This window comes from Ambystoma mexicanum, chromosome 1p (assembly GCF_040938575.1).
Source record: "Ambystoma mexicanum isolate Mex_15411 chromosome 1p, UKY_AmexF1_1, whole genome shotgun sequence".
In the NCBI taxonomy this organism is placed as follows: Eukaryota; Metazoa; Chordata; class Amphibia; order Caudata; family Ambystomatidae; genus Ambystoma; species Ambystoma mexicanum.
In genome coordinates, this window is record NC_090921.1 from 1,172,264,430 (window position 1) to 1,172,283,966 (window position 19,537).

Below are 19,537 nucleotides of genomic sequence, written 5' to 3' on the forward strand. Positions count from 1 at the left end.
CGCCGTCACGAACAGGTCGATCTAGGGATTGCCCCATCGTCGGAAGAGGAGGTCCACTTGATCCTGCCGCAGTTCCCACTCGTGGCACGAGCGCAGCTCCCTGCTGAGTGTGTCGGTGATGGTGTTTTTTATTCCTGCCAGGTGGAAGGGTACCAGAAACATTCCTTGGGCGACGGCCCAATGCCACAGATCCTGGGCCTCCTTGGATAGGGCTGGGGATCTGGTGCCTCCCCGCTTCCGGATGGAAAACATCGTTGTGGTGTTGTCGGTGAAGATCCTCACCACCTTGCCCTTGAGGGACGGAAGGAACAACCTGAGGGCCCAGAACACGGCTCGGAGCTCCAGGACGTTGATGTGTAGTGACCTCTCCTCCGGCAACCAAAGGCCTCTTGCGTGGAGATCTCTGGAGTGAGCCCCCATCCCTCCAGGGAGGCGTCTGTCGTCATCATCTCCTGATGGGCCGTGGTCTGGAAGTCCATACCTGCCGTCAGATGCGCGCGGGTGCCCCACCAAAGGATCGCTTGTCGAAAGGTCTTGTTGAGTGAGATCCTGTCTTCGAAGTTGCCAGTCGCTTGCATCCAGCGGGCATCAAGGAACTCCTGCAGTGGTCGCATCCGTAGTCTGCAAAGGCGCACAAGGTAAATTTAGGAGGACATCATGCCGAGCAGGGACATGACAGACCTCACCTTGGCCATGTCCATGGTCAACAGCCGTTGCACCTTGCCAAGGATGGCCTTTGTCCTCTCCTCCGACAGAGATGCTAGTTGCGCCACTGTGTCGAGCTTGGCTCCCAGGAACAGGGCGACATGCGACGGTACCAGGTGGGATTTTGTGAAGTTGATTGAAAATCCTAGATCCGTGAGCAGTTGGACGGTTTTCCTTGGTAGTGCCGTCCTTGGACTACGAATCGCAGAAACATTCAATGTTTTTTCAAGATGGGGATGTGAAAGTAGGCGTCCTCCAAGTCCAGCGACGATAGGAAGTCGCCTTCCTCCAATTGTCCCAGCACATGCTGGAGGGTAACCATCCGGAACTTCTGGGACCTGATGGACTCCCACACGCTGATGAAGTTTGCCAGCCGGCCCCCCCACTGGGGTGCTCAGGTGGGGGCCCGATGCTACGGCCGGTTCAATCCTGCTTGGCGGTGGCCTTGCCGCCCTGGCCTTCTTGGTGACGATGACGAGATCCTCCTTGCTTGCCCTGTCCCCTGTAGGCCTCCTGCGACGGGGAGTGGGCCGCCTGGCGGTATGTCGAGGGGCTGCCGCCAAATCCCTTGGAGACACATTGCTTGACTCCGGAGCCCCGAAAGGGCGGCCGTCATTGCTGAAGAACGCCTTAGGCACAAGCCGTCTCCGTGTTGGCCTTGATGGCTTGCAGCGACTCGTCCACTGCCTTGCCAAACAGGTTGTTCCCGTCAAAGGGCATGTCCAGGACCCTGGTCTGCACGTCTTGATGGAAATCGGTTGCCTTGAGCCAACCACGCCGGCGAAGGCAAACGCTGTTGCCCATCTGGCGGAAGCCGGTGTCGGCAATGTCGGTGGCCACCGTTATGGTGTGGTCCGACGCCACCTCTCCCTCCTGTAGGATCTCTAGGGCCTCTGCCCTCTTGTCGTCCGGGAGGAAATCCAGTAGGGGAGCGATCTTAAACCATAGCTCCCTGTCGTAGCGGGCCGCAATCGCGAGGGCGTTGGATGCTTTAATGGTAGTCGCCGCAGACGAGAAGACCCCTCATCCCATGGCGTCCAGTTTCTTCCCTTCGCCGTCCGGCAGAGATGTCGAAGTTGACACCGTCGCCCCCACTGCTTTCTTCTTGGCCGCCGCAGAGACAACCGAGTCCGGGGTAGGCTGTCCGCTAAGGCACATGGGGGTGGAGTCCGGAACCCAGTACTTTTTCTCATACCGGTCTCTCTTGGCAGGGGCCGTGGATGGGTTCTTCAGGAGCAACAGCCCCTCGTCCCAGATGTCGTTGAGTAACAGGACCGAGAGGACTGTCTTCCTTTTGGCCTCCCGTCGTTGATAGAGGAAACCTTCCTTCTTCTCTTCCACGGGCCAGAGATGGAAGAGCTTGGATGCCCTGGCGATCATGGCGTGGAAGGAGACAATTTTGTCGGGCAGGGAGGCCCGAGCAGGTGGTGATGGAAGGTCCGTCCCGTCGACACCACCGCCGTCATCCGTGGCTGTCTCTGTTCCTGTATCATCCCTGGGCTCAGGAGATGTGGAAGAAGGCTGTGCAGGCCGAGAAGGCTGGAAAGGAGGGGGTGGATTAATTCTCCTCCACTTGTTTGGAGGGCTTTCCGACGGTCCAGGCTCTGCTGGGTCATCCGTTGGTGGTAAGGGCAACCTTGTCCTTATCTCCGTACACAAGGCCTGGATTGCCATCAAGACCGCCCCCGAGTTGTCTTGTGGCCCAGGGATCAGCTGCGACTGGTGCGACGGTTGGGGAGTGGAATCCTCCGCCTCCACGTGTTCCTCGTTGCCACCGCTGTGGCTTTCCTCGTCCGCCTCTTCGGGATCCTTCCCGTGGGACCGGACCTCCTCAAACTTCTTGTTCAGGACCTTCACGACTCCAGCCAGTTCCTCTTCAGAGGCTGTATCCGTGTCCGTGATGGCCACCGGGCCCCCCGCTCTTTTCCCACTGGGATTTTCACGGGGTCTTATCGATGGGCTGAAAGAGGATTCCCCTCTGCGGTGGCAGGGAAACTCTAGGCCCCGGGGTAGCCTCCACAGGCTTCGCCAGGGCCGCCACGACTCCCTCGATAGAGGCCTTAGCCGGGTGAATCAAGGCCTTCACGGCCTTGGAGGCGCTCGAGGCCTTCACCTTGGTGGGGGGGGGTCACTGCCTCGCGACCTCTCAGCTGTCGTCGGGATCGACCGGGACTTCTCCCGAAGCTTACCTGGGTTCTCCGCTTTCCTCTTCCCCGAGCCAGAGCGTTGGCTTGTGGTTGATGGCGTTGGTGAAATTGCACCCTGCCTGGCAGCCGAGGAGCCCGACCATTCGGCACTCCCGGTGCCCGCGGACTCGCAGTGCTTAGCCTTTTGTTGGGCCCCTGTCGCCAGAGCGCCCTCAAAGGACTTAGAAGACCGCTCTGACTTCTTTTTCTCACCCGCTGCTGGGCTATTCCCCTCCAGACAGTTGGTGAGGCGGGCACAACGATCCCTCATCATCCGCTCGGACATGTTCTTGCAAAACACACAGTCCTTCTCCACATGCGTTTTGTCTTCATGAAGGCAGTAGAGACATCGAGAAGGTTCATTCTCCTTGAAGACATTCTGCAGTCCACATCCAGGGCAGCTCCTGAAGAGCTTGGATATGGGCGTCGTGTTTCCTTTTTCCTGGGCCATGTCCACGCGGGGTAGGCCTCAAAGATCTTCCGGAAGCCTCTGAGAAGTGAAACTCAATGAAAATTCCGCCCTTGAGGGGCGTAGAAAAATCTGAAAGGTGTCCCCGTTGATCGGAAGTAGAAACGGTGGAGCTTGAGGCTCGATTGACTGAAAAATTAGATTAAATCTCTTTGAAAATTCGCAAAATGCAGCAAAAGCTCAAGAGCTACAGCACGAGGACTCCCAACACTTGAACGTGCGGTAAAAATCTGAAGATGGCTGCCCGAGGAGGGGCTTAGGCAGAGGGCAGTCATTGGCCGGGGGCAGTATGACCCAGAGACCAGTGATTGGTTACTAGTAGAAAGACAGTTCAGAAACGAAACAAACTTATTTTTTCTTTTCCAAGGTTTCCCAGCCTGACGACGGGGAATATTCATGAGCATGTGAATCCATGCCAGACCCCATGCTGGAGAATTAACAGTTCTTCACGGGTAGCCAGTGAGCAGCTCGCATGGTGTGAGTAATGTGAATTATATTGAGAATACTGAGAGCTGCATACAGCATCACCCTGCACTATTTAGCGCCTATGAAGATTTTTTTTTGTTGCTAGGATGCCTGCAATGATGGCAGTACAGTAGTCCAGTTTAACTTTGACAATGACACGGGAAATGAATGAGCAGGAATGAGCAAAGGAAACGGCTGATGGCATTAATGAACGTGGTAGTGAAGCTGAGGCAATGGAACTCAATGATAAGTGCAACAGAACAGATTGTAGCATGTAACCTGGCACGACATGGACACGGGTGAGTGGAGGAACACTCCTAAGGGTTGTTTTACAGCTGCAGAAATAGTGTTGGGATTGAAGGAGGTATTGGTGAAAGTCGTGAGACGTGGAGCAAGTGATTTTACACAGGTTTCTTTTTTAAAATAATAACGTGTGGGCAGGGGCAGGAATCATCTTTGCAGCTGAATGGTCTAATGTTATTAATGTTCTCTATTATTTCTGACTGAGAAAGCCCTCTGAAGTTGAATGGGGTTATTGAGTCCTCTGTGACCTGCTTTTTGGGGAGTTTTGAGGATAGCATAATGCACTGAATGGGGGTTTTTGGGGTGCTCCTAAAAGTCCTTTTTCGTGAGTTCACCTTGTGTGATGGGACAGTCTGAATGGTGTTATACCAGGCTTAATGGAGAATGAAATGGTACTTTCCTTACAGCATCACGGAGAAAAAGAAAGGAAGTGTGTTTTAGTATACATGAAAAAAAAATTAAAAATTATGAAATAAATGCTGAACATAAATAAGAGATGACTAGAATGAAGGATTAAAAACGTTAGGGAGACTTTGGGCCTCTGTTACACAGGATTAGAAAAATTAAATCGGGAAAAGATGAAAATGATTATCAAATAAAAAATGAATAAAAGAAAAATTGAGGAAGGGAACAATTGGGCAAATGAATAAAAGGATAGGGAATAAACTCGAAAGCATTAAACGGAAAAAAATAAAAAAAATGGAAAACAAATAGCACTTATGAGGTTTCCTGGCCAACAGTAAAAAAGGTGTGTATGGCAATAAAAAGCATCAGTGACCATGTAGACCGAGAAGAACAAGTTACTTCTTACCTGGTAAAGTTCTTTCGATGGGATGTTCCTCCGACGTATTCCTTATCTTTGATAGATCATCTCCCAGCTTGCTAGCCTCGGAAAAAAATTTCAGTAGAGGGCACTGCGCGTCGACGTCCCTCGAGCCGATGTCCCTCAACAGCCTCCATATCGGTGCCGACGTCATCACGTGTATAAATAGACTCGCGCAGCGTCCGTTGCTCAGTTCTGTTTTGACGTTAACAGTTGTTTTACATGAATTGGTTATTGACCTTGAAGGAGCGTAAGCTGCAACCACAAGGGAAGTATTACTGCGGGGATGGATGGGAGGGGCGATAAGGAATATGTCGTAGGAACATCCCATCGAAAGAACGTTACCAGGTAAGAAGTAACTTGTTCTTCGAAGGGATTGTGTCCTCCGACATATTCCTTATCTTTGATAGACTCCCATAGCAGTGGTGTGTAATTGGAGGTGGGAGTAAAACGCCATGTTTCCTTTTAGGAATGAACAGAATGTAATACGGCTTTGCCAAACCTAGTCTCTTGACTAGAGGAGGAATCCAGGTTGTAAAATCTTGTGAAGGTATGTGCGGACGACCATGTGGCAGCCGCACATATGTCTCGAACCGGAACCCCTCTTTGGAGGGCCGAGGAGGCTGCAATACCCCTGGTTGAATGAGCCCTAAGATTTTGAGGAGGCTCTTTCCCTGCTATTTTTGTAACATTCCAGAATGGCCAAAATAATCCATCTGGAAATGGTCTGTTTTGTTATCAGTAGTCCTAATTTGTGCCCCGAGTAACCCACGAACAGTTGGTCTGCTTGCCTAATCCTAGCAAGTCTGCTGATGCAAAAGCTTAAAGCCCGCCTTGGGTCCAGCCTATGTAGCCTTGCTTCCTCTTTCACCGGATTGGGAGGCGGATAGAACGAAGGTAAGGTAATTTTCTGAGTGATGTGGAATTCAGAAACCACCTTTGGGAGGAAATTAGGCTTCATCTGTAGGACAACTTTGTCTTTATGAAAAATTGTATGAGGGGGTTTACAAGATAGAGCTTGTAATTCGCTCACCCTTCTAGCAGATGTTAAGGCCACTAACAAGACAGTTTTAAGGGTGAGAAATCTTAGCGAACATGGGGAGTGGTTCGAAAGGAGTACCCATCAGGAAATTTAAGACTAAATTTAAGTCCCATAAGGGAACTTGGAATGGCCTTGGAGGATAGACATTAGTTAATCCCTTTAGAAATTGTATTACTAAGGGTAATTTGAAATACGATGGCTCCTCTGCAGTGCGCTTATAGATCGATAGCGCTGCGAGATAGCCCTTGATATTGCCAAATTGAAGGCCTGAATTTGCCAAGTAGAGTAGAAAGGATAACACCTTTGGTGTACCACATGAAAAGGGGTCAATATTCTCTTCTCTACACCAGCTGCAAAATTTGTTCCAAAGGCAGCGGTATAAAGACTTTGTTGCTGGCCTTCTGGCCGAAAGCAACACTTTCATGACGTCATCAGGGAGGTTCCAATCCTTCTATCTCAACCTTTCAGAAGCCAGGCGTGAAGGTTGAGGGTTCTGATGTCTGGATGGAGAACCTGACCTCCATTCTGTGAGAGAAGATTCTCCTTGAGTGGAAGACGAATTGGAGGGCAGATGGACATGTCCAGAAGGTCCGGGTACCACGTTCTCCTGGCCCAGTCTGGGGCAATTAGGATCATGGTCCTCTGGAATCTTCTCAACCTCCTGATCATTTGAGGAATGACAGGGAATGGCGGAAACACGTACAGGAGTGGAAACTCCCAGTCCACTACGAACGCGTCCCCTAGAGCTCCTCTCTGGGGAAATTCCCTTGAACAAAACAGATCGCACTTCCTGTTAGTACTGGTGGCGAACAGATTCACTTGAGGGGTTGTCCAAAGGGCGAAGATCTCCTGAAGGACTTCCTGAGCTAGTTCCCAGTCGTGGGAGACTGTGTCCTGCCTGCTCAGAGCATCCGCCGTCAAGTTCTTCTCTCCGGCTAGGTGAACTGCCGATAGAGAGATTCCTTCTTGAATTGCCCAAAACCAGAGCTTCATTGGCTCCCTGCACAGTGGCAGTGATCCTACGCCTCCTCTTTTGTTGAGGTAGTGCATGGCCACTGTGTTGTCCGTCATTATCAAGACATTTTTCCCCTGTACAGATGGCAGAAAAGCCTTCGGCGCTAGTCTGTTTGCTCTCAGCTCTAACAGGTTGATATGTAGTCTGGACTCCGATGGAGACCAACGACCGCTGATGGTCAAGTCGTTGGTATGGGCTCCCCACCCCGTGAGTGAGGCATCTGTGACCACTGTTATCTCCGGCCATGGTTGCCAAAACAGTTCTCCCGTCAAGATGTTTTTCTGGCAGGCCCACCACTGAAGGTCTCGAGCCACCTTGTCCGGAACCTGAAGGAGGTCTGTCATTCTCCCTGAGAATTGCGACCACTGAGTTCTTAGTGCCCACTGAAGAGATCTCATTCTCAGGTGAGCCTCTGGCACAAGGAAGATGCAGGATGCCATGAGGCCTAGCAACCTCAAAAAGACGAAGGCTGGGAGACGTTGGGCATTTTGAAACTTGGTGACCATCTGCAGAATATCTTGAGCCCTCACCTCTGGTGGCGAGGCTTTTCCCAGGGAAGTGTCCAGGACCACTCCAATGAACTGGAGACTCTGTGATGGTATCATCTGTGACTTCTTTAAATTGAGGGAGAAGCCCAGTTTGTGAAGGAAGTGGCCGACATAATCTAGCTGAATCTGAGCTTGTTCCGGGGATAACGCTCTGATCAGCCAATCGTCCAGTTAGGGGTAGACGTGAATCTCTTCCCTCCTTAGACTTGCAGCCACTACCAACATTAGCTTGGTGAAGCCCCTCGGGGGGAGGTCAGCCCAAATGGCAGAACTCAAAATTGATGAGAGCCGCCAGGTATTTCCTGTGTTTGAGATGGATTGGCACATGGAAATAAGCATCCTGGAGGTCCAGAGATACCAGCCAGTCCTGGAGCTGGAGGGCCTGAAGGATCTGAGAGAGAGTTACCATCTTGAACTTGTCCTTCCTGAGGAACTTCTTCAATTCTCATAAGTCCAAGATAGGTCTCAGTCCTCCATCTTTCTTCGGTATGAGAAAGTAGGGGGGGAGGGGAGTACCAGCCCTTGTTCCTCTCCGCTACAGGTACCGGTTCTATGGCACCTTTCTCTAGCAGGTCTATAATTTCCTGCAAGAGAAGCATATCTGGAACTTTCAGAGAGCTGTTCCCCGGTGGATGACTCTGAGGGATGCGTAGAAAAGGCAGGCAGTATCCTTGGGCAACTGTCTCCAATGCCCAAGCATCTGACGTGATAGCCTGCCATTCCGTCAGATGTTGAGTTAACCTGCCCCCTACTGGTGTCTTGTGAGGAGAGTCCTCAGAGCGGTTTGGAGGCGGCTGATGCAGATGCCGAGGGTAAAGAGGCACCTGCTGCTGCTGCGGCTTTTGTATTTTTACCCCGTCCACCTCAGGTAAATTTATTTCTGACCCCTTTGATCCGGCTGTCCTCTGCCTCTTCCGAAAGCGGAATAGAAGCGAAAGGCCTTACCTCTCCAAGAGGTTCCTGAGGGGCGATATGATGTCTGACGGATTGCAGCTCCCAGGGATTTTGCTGCTGCCTTTGATGTTTGAAGCTTTTCTAAACTGTCATCCGCCTTCTTACCAAACAAGGAAGAGCCGTCAAAGGGCATATTCAAGAGTCTGCTTTGCACATCTGGAGCAAAACCAGACTTCCACAAATCTCCTGGTTGTTCTGCGTGCCGCCATGGCCCTGCTGATGCTGTCAGCAGAATCGATGCCAGTTTGAAGGGATTCGCACACAGCGTCTTTACCATCCTTGATGATGTTTAGGAACGCTTCCCTTTCTTCTCCCTCCGGGAGGCAGTCAGCCGCTGATGAAGCACACTCCCAAAGTATGTGGCTGAACCTTGCGAGCGTACAAGTAGCATTGATGGATTTCAACGCCATGCTACATGCAGAAAATACTTTTTTGGCCATAGAGTCATATCTCTTATAATCCCTGTCCTGTGGAACAGTAGGGTAAGCTGATTTACTACCTGATGAAGTAGCTGCCTGAACAACCAGACTCACCAAAGTTGGGTGTTTGGATAAATATTCAGGGTCAGCAGAAGACACCCTATATTTAGCTGATAATTTTTTGTTAACCGCCGGGATTACCTCAGTCGTTTCCCAGTTTGCCAATATTCTCCTTTGTAATGCCGCATGAAATGGCACCACAGGATCCTCCTGTGGACCTTTGACCAAGATGTCTGTGAGGTCGTCTTGCTGAAAAGCAGGTGAGGACCACCCCATAATCTCCATTATCCTTGCCATCAAGGTTCTATAAGGGGTTTCAGCATGTTCCCCTGGGTCTGCTCTGGCAAATTCCACTTCTGGGGAAGTGTCCAACCCACTTGCTTCCTGTAAGGATTCTTGGAGGTCTTTAAACCTACCTTCCTCAGAGGTAAATTCCTCTGGTACAGGAGTTGCAGATCCCTACAACTCAAAAGGTCTTTCCTGATCCGAATCCTCCCCTTCTTCATAAATAGATGATAAGACTCTGGAGTGATCAGGTCTTGAAAATGGTATAAATCCCATTTCCAGAGCAGAAGGGGCCAAATTCGCCATGATTGGCTGAGAAAACGTTGACGTCATCGACGCGGACGTTAAAGGCTTCGAAGCCATCGAAAAAAGCGTTGAGAAAGGTGGTAGAGGCCTCGATGAACTCGAGAGTATCGGAATTCTACTCGAGGTTGTCAACGACATTCTTGTGATCACTGGCTGTGAGGTGGCCGTGGGTTTGTCCTTTCTCGGCATCGACGTCGACTCAACTGACCTGTGCGTCGAAGAACCCTTCGATAACGGCGTCGAAGACGCCGAGCTATGCGTCAAAGGGATCTTCGACGACGGCGTTGAAGACGCGACTTTGCCTTTACTCGAGTGTTTGTGACGCTCTCGAGTGGCTTCTTTCGCTGGGTGCTGCGACTCGCGGCCTTTTGATTTTTCAGGTCTTTCACCCAGGGTATCGCCCTCAGCAGTCTTCGAGGGGGTCGAGGCCGCTTTCTCGAACACGCTCAGCATCTTTTTCCTGAATTCCTCCCACTCAGCCTGAGAGCTATGTTTTGTGGGGCAGGAGACCCTTTTTGGGGAAACGGAAGAAGACGACGAGGAAGGGGATCTTCAACGTCTCTTTTTTGAATGCTTAGATCTCGAAGAGTGATGGGAACTGCTTCGAGACCTAGAACGAGAATGTCTTGTGATGGCGAGGAGACGAATGTCTCGACTCCGCCGAGGAAACTTTCGAAGAAGTTTTAACTGCCTTACCGCTCTCGAGCTTCCCCTTACGCTCCTTCAAGGCTTTCGCCGTCATGGACATGCAGTCCTCGCACTCCGAACAATGGTGCTCGATTCCCAGGCACCACAAACAGATCCTGTGAGGATCCGTCAACGACATTTTCTTTCCACAGTCTCGACATTTTTTGAAGCCGGACCGTGGAGTCGTCGGTTCGAGTGAGGAAGCCATCGAGTACAAGTCAGTATTCACGAGGAATAATGAATTATATTTGACTGAAGAACTGAGAAACGATATTCCGAGGCCCCACGAAGTGCAGAAAAACGGAACTGAGCAATGGACGCTGCGCGAGTCTATTTATACACGTGATGACGTTGGCGCCGAAACGGAGGCTGTCGAGGGACATCGGCTCGAGGGACGTCGACACGCAGCGCCCTCTACTGACAATTTATTCCGAGGCCAGCAAGCTGAGAGATGATCTATCAAAGATAAGCAATACGTCGGAGGACACAATTCCTTTGAAAAGGAGTATGGCTGACAAAAAATTGGGTCAAGCAAACAAGGGAAAATCACACACAAGCCATTTTAATAAAATATAGTGAGGGAAATAAAAAACAATTTTTGAGTTCCTGTAACGATTTTGATTTATTTTACAGATAAAAGTTATCGACCTTCGCGTGGAAGCACGAGAAATGTCTGCATGGCCTTAAATTAGGGAGAAAAAGAAAAAGGTAAGTACTAGTTCACGCTAAAAGGGTGTGGACACACAATTGATCAGCACTAAAAGTAAGAGGATCCAGGTGAGTAACAGGAAAAGAGGTAGTAAGAGACACAATGTATTCAAGTATTTAGCTGTTTTTCCCAAGATAGGTGCAATCAGGTGTGGAAAGTAGGGAGTAGGAAATAGATGACCACATGGCCTTTCAGATAACCACAGAAAACAAAAGTCAAATTGAAGGTGAATAATTATTTGTTGTGTTGATGTGATAGGGGTATGCAATTATTAGAAGAGGCAAACATTGCTGTGTATGAAAAATAAATTGAGGCACATAGTAAGAATTGGTGCCATAGTCTCGAAAAACAGGGGTAGACTAGATTAAGTTAGGCAGGGACGGTGTGCAGCAAAATGCCTCTGTTTTGTCTCCATAGGATGAATGCAAAAGCACAAGCAAAGGCCATGGTCCAACAAAGACAAGAAGAAAAAAGGAAGAATGGCTGCAAAGGAGCAAGAATTTACTGCTGAGCTGAGGAAGTATCTACTGCTAACCAGGAAGCACGTGCAGCTAAGCTGAGCAAAGAAGCAAACCTAAACTAAGTATCCTGCGGGGTGGTTGGAAAATAGTTGTTTATGTGCACCAACGAGTAAGGGAGAATGATCCAGAAAGTATTTTTTGATAGCAGAAAAGGAGGAAAGGGTTGAAGTTGGGAAGAAAACCTGACCCCTTACCAGTGCCCGAATGACTTTTGTTCCTATTTCGACTTTCTACAGACAACGGGGATCCCCAAGGACGTCTCTCATCTGCTACGGACGTGCCTAGAAGACCAGAAAAGAAGAAGATGTCTTTCTTAGATTGTTATTTTTGTCTCCTTAGGATTGCAGGTGTCATCCTCAAGGGGAAAATGTGTCCCATGAAGGACAACATGTTATTTAAAACAAACTCAGGTTCTAGCCGGCTGACAGAGCGAAAGATGGGGAGTGTATTTTGTTTTTGAGGCAGGAATGACGCATACAAAAGAAATTTTTAAATGAAAATGTCTTGTAGCTTTTTCTAGGAGGCAGGGGTGTCCAATATGAGGGAATGTCTCGCAATTTTTAGGAGGTAGGGTATGAGAGATGGAATGTGTTAAATACAAGAGACATGTTTATTTTACAAAAGAAACTCATTCAGTTTTATATTACAGGTATACATCGAGGGACCTGTATGCCTTGGGAAATTAACGTCGAACCGTGTGAGGAAAGAGGGAGGTCGTAGAGAGACTCAGTGAAAGCCTGACGCAAAGTTGATAATCTGAATTGCGTCTGCAAATGACTCAATAATGCATAGGAAATGCCAACCCTCTGTTCCCCATGCTGAAACATCCCCTCTTTTGGCCTCATTTGAACAATGTATTTATTGAAAGAGAGACACTCGAAAAAAAAAGGTGAACTCTTCATGAAAAAGGAAAAAAGACAATGGACTCCCAGTCTAAGCATCAAAAGAACCTGGGAGACTGACTATGAAAGCAGCTCAAAAGAAAGGACAAAGGTGGCAGGACACAGACGGTCCACCGATGCCAAACTAAGATGAGTAAAGTGGAAGATACGGAAGAAGAAAATGTGTGGAACAAGAGGGAAAGATACAGTTTGAAAACTTTATATATATGCATGGGCAGAAGAAGAAGAAGGAGAGATTATATTTTGTTGGGGTGGGAGTTGCAGACAAGATATGACATACGAAGAGACAATGGGCTAATGGGTTATCTCAAAACTTGACCAACCTCTCGAGTCTCACAATGGCTGTGAAATTATCTAAGGAATACAGTTAGTTTAAAGTAAATGGAGAAAAGAAGTGGGGCTTAAATGAAAGAAGATAAAAGTAGTTTAGAGACACACGTTTTGTTTTAAGAATAACAACGCGTTAGTATGTGACAAATTGTAGGATTGCGACAGAATATATTTTATATAAGTATCAAGGAGGGCGGACATGGATATGGTTGAAAGTCATTGTTTTAGCAACCAAGAACTTTCAAGACGGGGAAGTGTAATGGAGGTGCCGAAATGAAGATGAGATACCAGCAACTGAATGAAGTAGGGGGCTGCCCCCTAACCCCATTTAAAGCCAGGCAGAGAAATTCATATGGAGTGATTTAATATTGTAAATGTGTGAAAATAGAACTTAGTGTTAAAAGTGTTAAAAGACATTAGTACTTTAAATGTTATGTTTATAAAGTCAAGAATGTTTTTATCATGGTTTAGTATGTAGGCAAGGTACAGAATGCATACTATATAAATTGAGTAGGAAAATGATTACGTTTTTTACCATATCCAGACAGAAAATAACTCTACCATTTATGGAACCGACAATGCATTTAACTGACAGTGCCTTTATATGAATAAATAAAATGTATTAAATGAAGCGACTTTCTGCAGACAGTGGCAGCATAAACCCAGAGTTCAATAATTCAAGGCAGCAGTGCCCTGAAAAAACCAAATAAGCATTGTGAAACCAGACAGTTAATGACGGTATATCTGAATTTCTAGCCAAGGGATGCAGCTGCGTGACCATATTTGGGGTAGTGTGACAGGGAAAATCCTAGGATGGGTGCCAGAATGTATTTCAATTTGAAGGTTTAAACAGATAAGAATTAATTACCAGGTGCACGAGTATAGTTAGCAGAGTGTTTTGCCTGGACATGTTTAGAAAGGGTGAGGGGTTTGACTCTTTTGCTCTGAAAAGTATAAAAGGAAACTCTGTTTGCAGAAGGAGGCAGGGGTTTGTGTACTTGACAACGATGCTATTTGTGTCAGTCTGGCGTGAATAAAACCTGAAGTCTTGTGAATCTGACTCAGTTTCCCTGCCAGATGCTTGAAATACTTTGCTGAAATGCCAGAGGGTCCCAGAGGGTCACAGAGGGCCCCAGAACGTCCAGGAGAGCCTGACAGAATGGAAGAGGTGAAGAAAAGCACAAACAGGGTCTTAGCACCTCCTCAACACATGGAAAAACTACAGTATGGGGGGAAACCTCTTCCCAAGTAGGGAGACCTTTGCTGAACTATAGGTGTCAGCATCTCTCTATTTCTTCCCTAGGGTACTGGTTGTCTGCTTCGAGTCCGCTCACACCCCCTCAAGTGTTTCATTCCACCTCAACTTGTTAAGAGGTGGATCAACGGGGCAGCCGGTAGGGCATGTTCATGAGCATGCACCTACTTGTTCAATGAAGAAATTGAAACTGACTGGTATACCGGCCTCAGTAAGCACTTAAACCCCCAAACACTCTTCTCCTATGACTCCCAATCAAAGTTAGTGGCACAGTATTATTCAGATGAGACTACAAGAGAAACTCAAAGAAGGTCTCTCTAAGAAATCAATATACAAAGTCTCACTCATCACTCCGCAGGGTAAAGATTGAAGAGGTGAGTAATGAAGTCAACACCAGCAGGGATGACCGCAGTTCAGTTCTGGATAGGTTAGCACATCAAAGGAGCGCTAGCCTACAGCCATGCAAGAATGTAAAACCTTGATAGGTGTGTAAGGGGACCCCAACAGGAGATCTCGATATAGTCGCCTCTGATCAACTCACAGCATTGAGTCCTAGAGGGAATGTTGCAGTCATCAACTGTGTGGATAGTGTCAGCAAACTAAGATCCTGGCCCCAGCAGATTGGACCAACAAGCCCTGCTGAGGTCAGACGGAACCCCTGAAGATGATCAGGTTAAGAAATGGCAGGATCAGAATTTTGAGATTGCAGTTTCTTCAATAATGACTCTAGCAAGTCGCAATATGAAGAAAATACAGCAGGACATACCACTGATAGTCTCCACAACGGGAGAACACCATTGAACAAAGGGTCCAGCAGGGCAACCGCCACACCAGTACTCCGTTTCAAAGGTCAAGTAGCACAGGGGCGTCCTGAGAGTTGTAATCTCACAAAACCACCACCTAAAGAATGGATCCAACTCACCATGCTGGAACTAGGGAAAAAAGCACCAGGTAGATCCTTCTGGTCAGGGGAGAGGCAGAGCTTCACTATTGGGTTTTGAAGAGTCAAAAGATGCTGGAGCAGAACAAGCAATTACACAGAATCTCTACAGGGGCATCCCCACTCATTGCTGTAGTCACACAAGAACACACCATCACAGGTAATACATACAGAAGAGACAGCTTTTTTTGTCATTCTCATCCTTCTTCCCCCTCCCTCTTCTACCTACCATCATAGCCAGAGTTAAGAAGGTGCTCGCCCAAGTCACAGCTGAAGACACGCTCCTTCAAGATCCCACGCTGCTTCAGACGCTGCTTGCTGGGACGAGATTTCATGAAGGTGCGCAGAAAGCCTACCAACTTGCCATGCTTTCGGGACACTGCCATCAAGAAATAGGAAAAGAATATTATGGACGCAGAAAAGGAGAGGACAATAAGAAGGGAACAAAAGCAGGAGGAGTAAGAGAATCAAGTGGATATGAAGGAAGGAGGCAAGGGTTTAGATGAAGGAGTAAGAAAATAGAGAAGAGAACAATTCAAGAGAAGAGAAGGATACTCCTCACGGCAAAAGAGGTGGCCATCCACGTCCTATGACAACCCTATTGATTGCCCTGGACATGTATAGTCGCGTCCTTGTAACATCTGCTAATTAAGCATTGCAAACGGTGGTAGGAACTCCTCAGCATTAAAAAGGTAACACAAATGTTTAATAAAAGTTTGACGTAACGACAGGGACTTAATCTGGGCAGATTTTCATACTGTTCTAGAATGGCCTGCCTGTTCCATTCCTGAAGACAACCAACCAAATAAAAATGATTTCTGGCCTTATCCTTAAAAGGGAGCAGGCCAGCCCCAAACTGCTACGCAATCTTCCCTCTGCATATAAAGCCAAGCAATCCCATTAGCAGGCCGGCAGAACCCTCCAGTGACTCTTTGAAGTATGGTATGGCTCAGAGATTCGGAGTGGGGATTCCTCTAAATATTACACATCTTGACAGTACACTCATTTACTATTTAGTGTAACAAATCCAGCATTATTTGCATAAGTAATTATCAAAGTCAGTTATACAAGTCAATGAAGTATCGTTGATCCAAGTCCACCCTCCTCCTCCAACACTTCCTGCACAAGCCTCCACCTCAACCGTCCTCCCCTAACATTAGCATCCATGAATCTGGGCTGGGGACACGTGCGATTCCCACGTTCCTCCCCAAGTAGACCGCTCACCTCAAGCTAGACACAGCTTATGGCCACCACCTCAGAGTGTACACCGTCTTCCCTTGCCTCCTTCTAGGTCACAGACACCCTGCACTTGAATCAGTGATCTGCAAAGCTGTGTAGGCTTTCCCCATCTAAATCCAGCCCTCTCACAGGTGCTGGACTAGACTTCTTGGCAGTGCAGAGGACAGTCAACGGGGCAGCACAACAGTATTAGTTTGGGGGCGCTAGGATTGGCAAAGAAGAATGGTCTCCCTAATCCAAGCTCTGAGACTTCTTCAGTCCCCATCAATGACAAAATTAAATTGTGCAGCAGCACTGAACATGCTTTCCAGACGCAGCAGCCTATGGAAGCTAGAAATAGAATTAGCACCTACAAGGAACCCATCTTTTTTCAAACTGACAAGATTTTGAACTTGCACAAAGATAATTGCCCGCCTTCAATTCAAACCTTGTTCAGGAGGGGAGTGGTGGCAACAAAGTACTAGTGTTGGAAAGAGGAGCATCTAGGGTGTGGTAGAATAAGTGGAGAAGTTACATGGAAGAAGGACAATTAAGAGTTAAAAAGAGGGCATGATGGGAAAGCAGAGTGTCTGAATAATGCATAGGAAATTTGAAACACATCAAGGTGGACAGTAGAGAGATAGCTCTTACCAGAAGTAGGAGATGGTAGACCCTGAGGTGCCGGCACTGCTGCTGCACTGACCTTCTGACCATCTACCTCTGGGGAAAAAATGTGAAGTAAGATTAGTCAAGCCCTGGTGTCGTTGACAAAACTACAATTGACCCCTATGCCTTTTACAGTTCACTTTTGGCATGTGATCGTATTTCATCTCTTCCTGTGGGAAAGTTCTGAGATTAACATATGAACCTGCAAATTAATACCAATAATGGGAAACTAATGTTACAGATAGGTAGGCTTTTCTTCTGAAGCATGGGATCTTTTTGAGTTAGATGCTTAGATTAGAATACCAGGCAGTTGCATATGTATGAGAATGAAGGCCTGGGGGAACACTCCTTTGCCTTGACAGGATTCTGTAGTGAGATTGTCCCATTCAACTACCTGATCCAAGTGGACATCCTAGAAATGTTTATATAAAAGGTAGAGCCAATTGCAAGAAGGTTATTTGCAGATTTCAGCAAGGAGGACACTTGCTAAGAGTGTTACTGTAGCAGTCTTTCATCTGAATCTGTAAAATGATTCCAAAAACAGCTGACCAGAGATTAGGTAAACATTTAGTAACAGATGAGTAAAGATGTATCCACATAAAGATTCTTTAAACTTTGGACTAGCTTAACCTAAATGTAGGGTTCCCTATTTTCAGTGGGTTTGTTTTAATTTAATGTGTGTGGTGCTTGTTAAGACGGATTCTAGAATCTGGCCTGGTGGACAGATTTAAGAAGGCCACCCTAGGTATGATTAACAGGGAGCTCCGAGAGGTTAGCCAAAACCCAATCAATTTATGTGGATGAGCAGTCCAGGCTTAGTCTCAGGAGAGTGTGTGTTGGGTCAGGGGCCCTCAACGAGTCCACACAGAAGAGCACACAATAATTCAATTAAGACAATCAGCTATCAAAATACTGTTATTTATTTTATGCCTTATGAACACATGAAAATGAATCTAGCAGGTAGTACTATCACACAAAACTCTATGATTCAAATATATACAATCACCATTAGGTTCACATACATAATATCAGATAACTTAATCAAGCCCAGCAGGCAATTTAGATGCAGTAAATGTTGAGAGCCAATCACAAGATCAATATCCTAACTTGAGAAGTCCAAGCCCGAAGATGAATGGCGCCTTGTGCCCAAAGGTCATAGTCCAACACAATGTTTTTCACCAGTATGAGTTCTGTTTAGGAAGGATGCAATGGGCTTGTGGTGGTGGTTAGTTTCAAACAATTTCTAAGTTATATAACAATTTACCAAAGAACATGTAAGTGTTCTCCTCTCTTCCCAGCCCAAGGCTAACCCACGGGCAGGATCCCAACCGAGGTTTGACAAGCGAAGGTGAGTGAAAGAAGGGAGGCAGGATATAAAGGGACTTGTTAATAATGTTATACTATTGAGGACATGGGGTGTGGGGGGTAGGGGGGGAGGCACACTGATGTTTACTTACCCCCATGACTGATTTGAGCAGAAATGTGTTTAAGGATTGTCTGGGGGCTTGATCATCGGCCGTTTATTCCAGTGAGGTGCCCAGGAGTTGTGGGTTGGCGGATTATTCCAGTTGAATGGAAATGCTAATTGCAACCCCTGTCGATGAAGAAATGTAGAATTCCAAGATGCAGGACACCTTAGGAGATTTCACTGGAGGGAGGGAGGAAGGCGTGTTGCAGTGACAATCACCGTTTGCAGGCGACGACTGGTGTCCTTCCAGTTGCATTTTACAGCAGCTGCTCCAGGACAGGTTCCCTTGTATGTGGGAAGCTGGAATTAGGCACAAGATGGTGACTACCAAAGTTCTGGATTTCAACTCGGAACAGCAACGGTACTGGTGAGGTAGCCTACGAGAGAGCCGCTCTGTCTACAGGGAAGTCCAGGGCTGGATCCCGAGAAGGCATTGAGACTAGTTGGTCCCACTAGTAGAAGGGCTGAAGCACCACTCAGGGTCTTCTGAGCCGAGGCAGAGGAGCAGGCCTTCAGGAACGCTCTCGCACTTCAGGAGTCATATTCAGAACTTGAGCGGGCTGCTCTTCAAGGGATCCTTAGCTCCAACGGAGATCTGAAGAATAGCTACAGAGGTTCTCCTTTTTATCCAAGATTCAAGCTGGAAGCAAGTCCAAGCTCATCGGAAAGGATCTGCATCATTCAAACTGCCAGAAGTTGTCCAATCAGACAACAACCTGTTTTATATCTGTGCCAGCAGCAGACTTTCTGGCACCAAGGATGTGGAGTGGGACTAGACAGTCCCAATGCCTTACTGGGCCGCACACAAAGGCTCACTAGGCCTGCGAAAGCCGCAGCTTTCCTGGGCAAGTGCATGAGCTTATAGGCACTTTCCTGACCCGAGAGGGCAGGAAGAAGGCCAAACTACAATATAGCCAAAAACCAAGCAAAATATTGTGCACAGCCATTTCAGGGCACTAGCCACGTTATGGTAAAAATGTAATTGCTGCCACCAGTTTGTCTTTAGGCAACTATAGTAACCAAAAGTGTTCTGTGCAGAAAGTTAGAGTGATACAAAAGAACCCCCAATGCACTGCATTGTAAGATGCTGTGTGCAATGTTAAAAATACAAGAATGCAAAAGGGAAACAAAATTTCCCAGTACCGATAATCTGAAGCACTGATCAGTTCCCCCATAATATGTGAGCAAAAGACAAGGGAAGTGAAGCAGAGAGCTTTACTTCCCTTCAGAAAGTCAGGGCAGGATCAAAAACTGAGCAAAA

At 47.5% G+C, this 19,537-nt stretch overlaps 1 protein-coding gene across 3 annotated transcripts in view; it reads right to left on the reverse strand.

The window, feature by feature from the left end:
- ARHGAP33 (Rho GTPase activating protein 33) overlaps positions 1-19,537 on the reverse strand; it is a 1,138,731-nt gene that overhangs the window by 345,259 nt on the left and 773,935 nt on the right. For all 3 annotated transcript variants that reach the window (XM_069604876.1, XM_069604877.1, XM_069604878.1), the window contains 2 exons: positions 16,794-16,862; positions 15,154-15,303 (listed from right to left, as the gene is read on the reverse strand). In XM_069604876.1, coding sequence (XP_069460977.1) covers positions 15,154-15,303; positions 16,794-16,862 — 219 coding nt within the window. The remainder of the gene's footprint in view (positions 1-15,153; positions 15,304-16,793; positions 16,863-19,537) is intronic.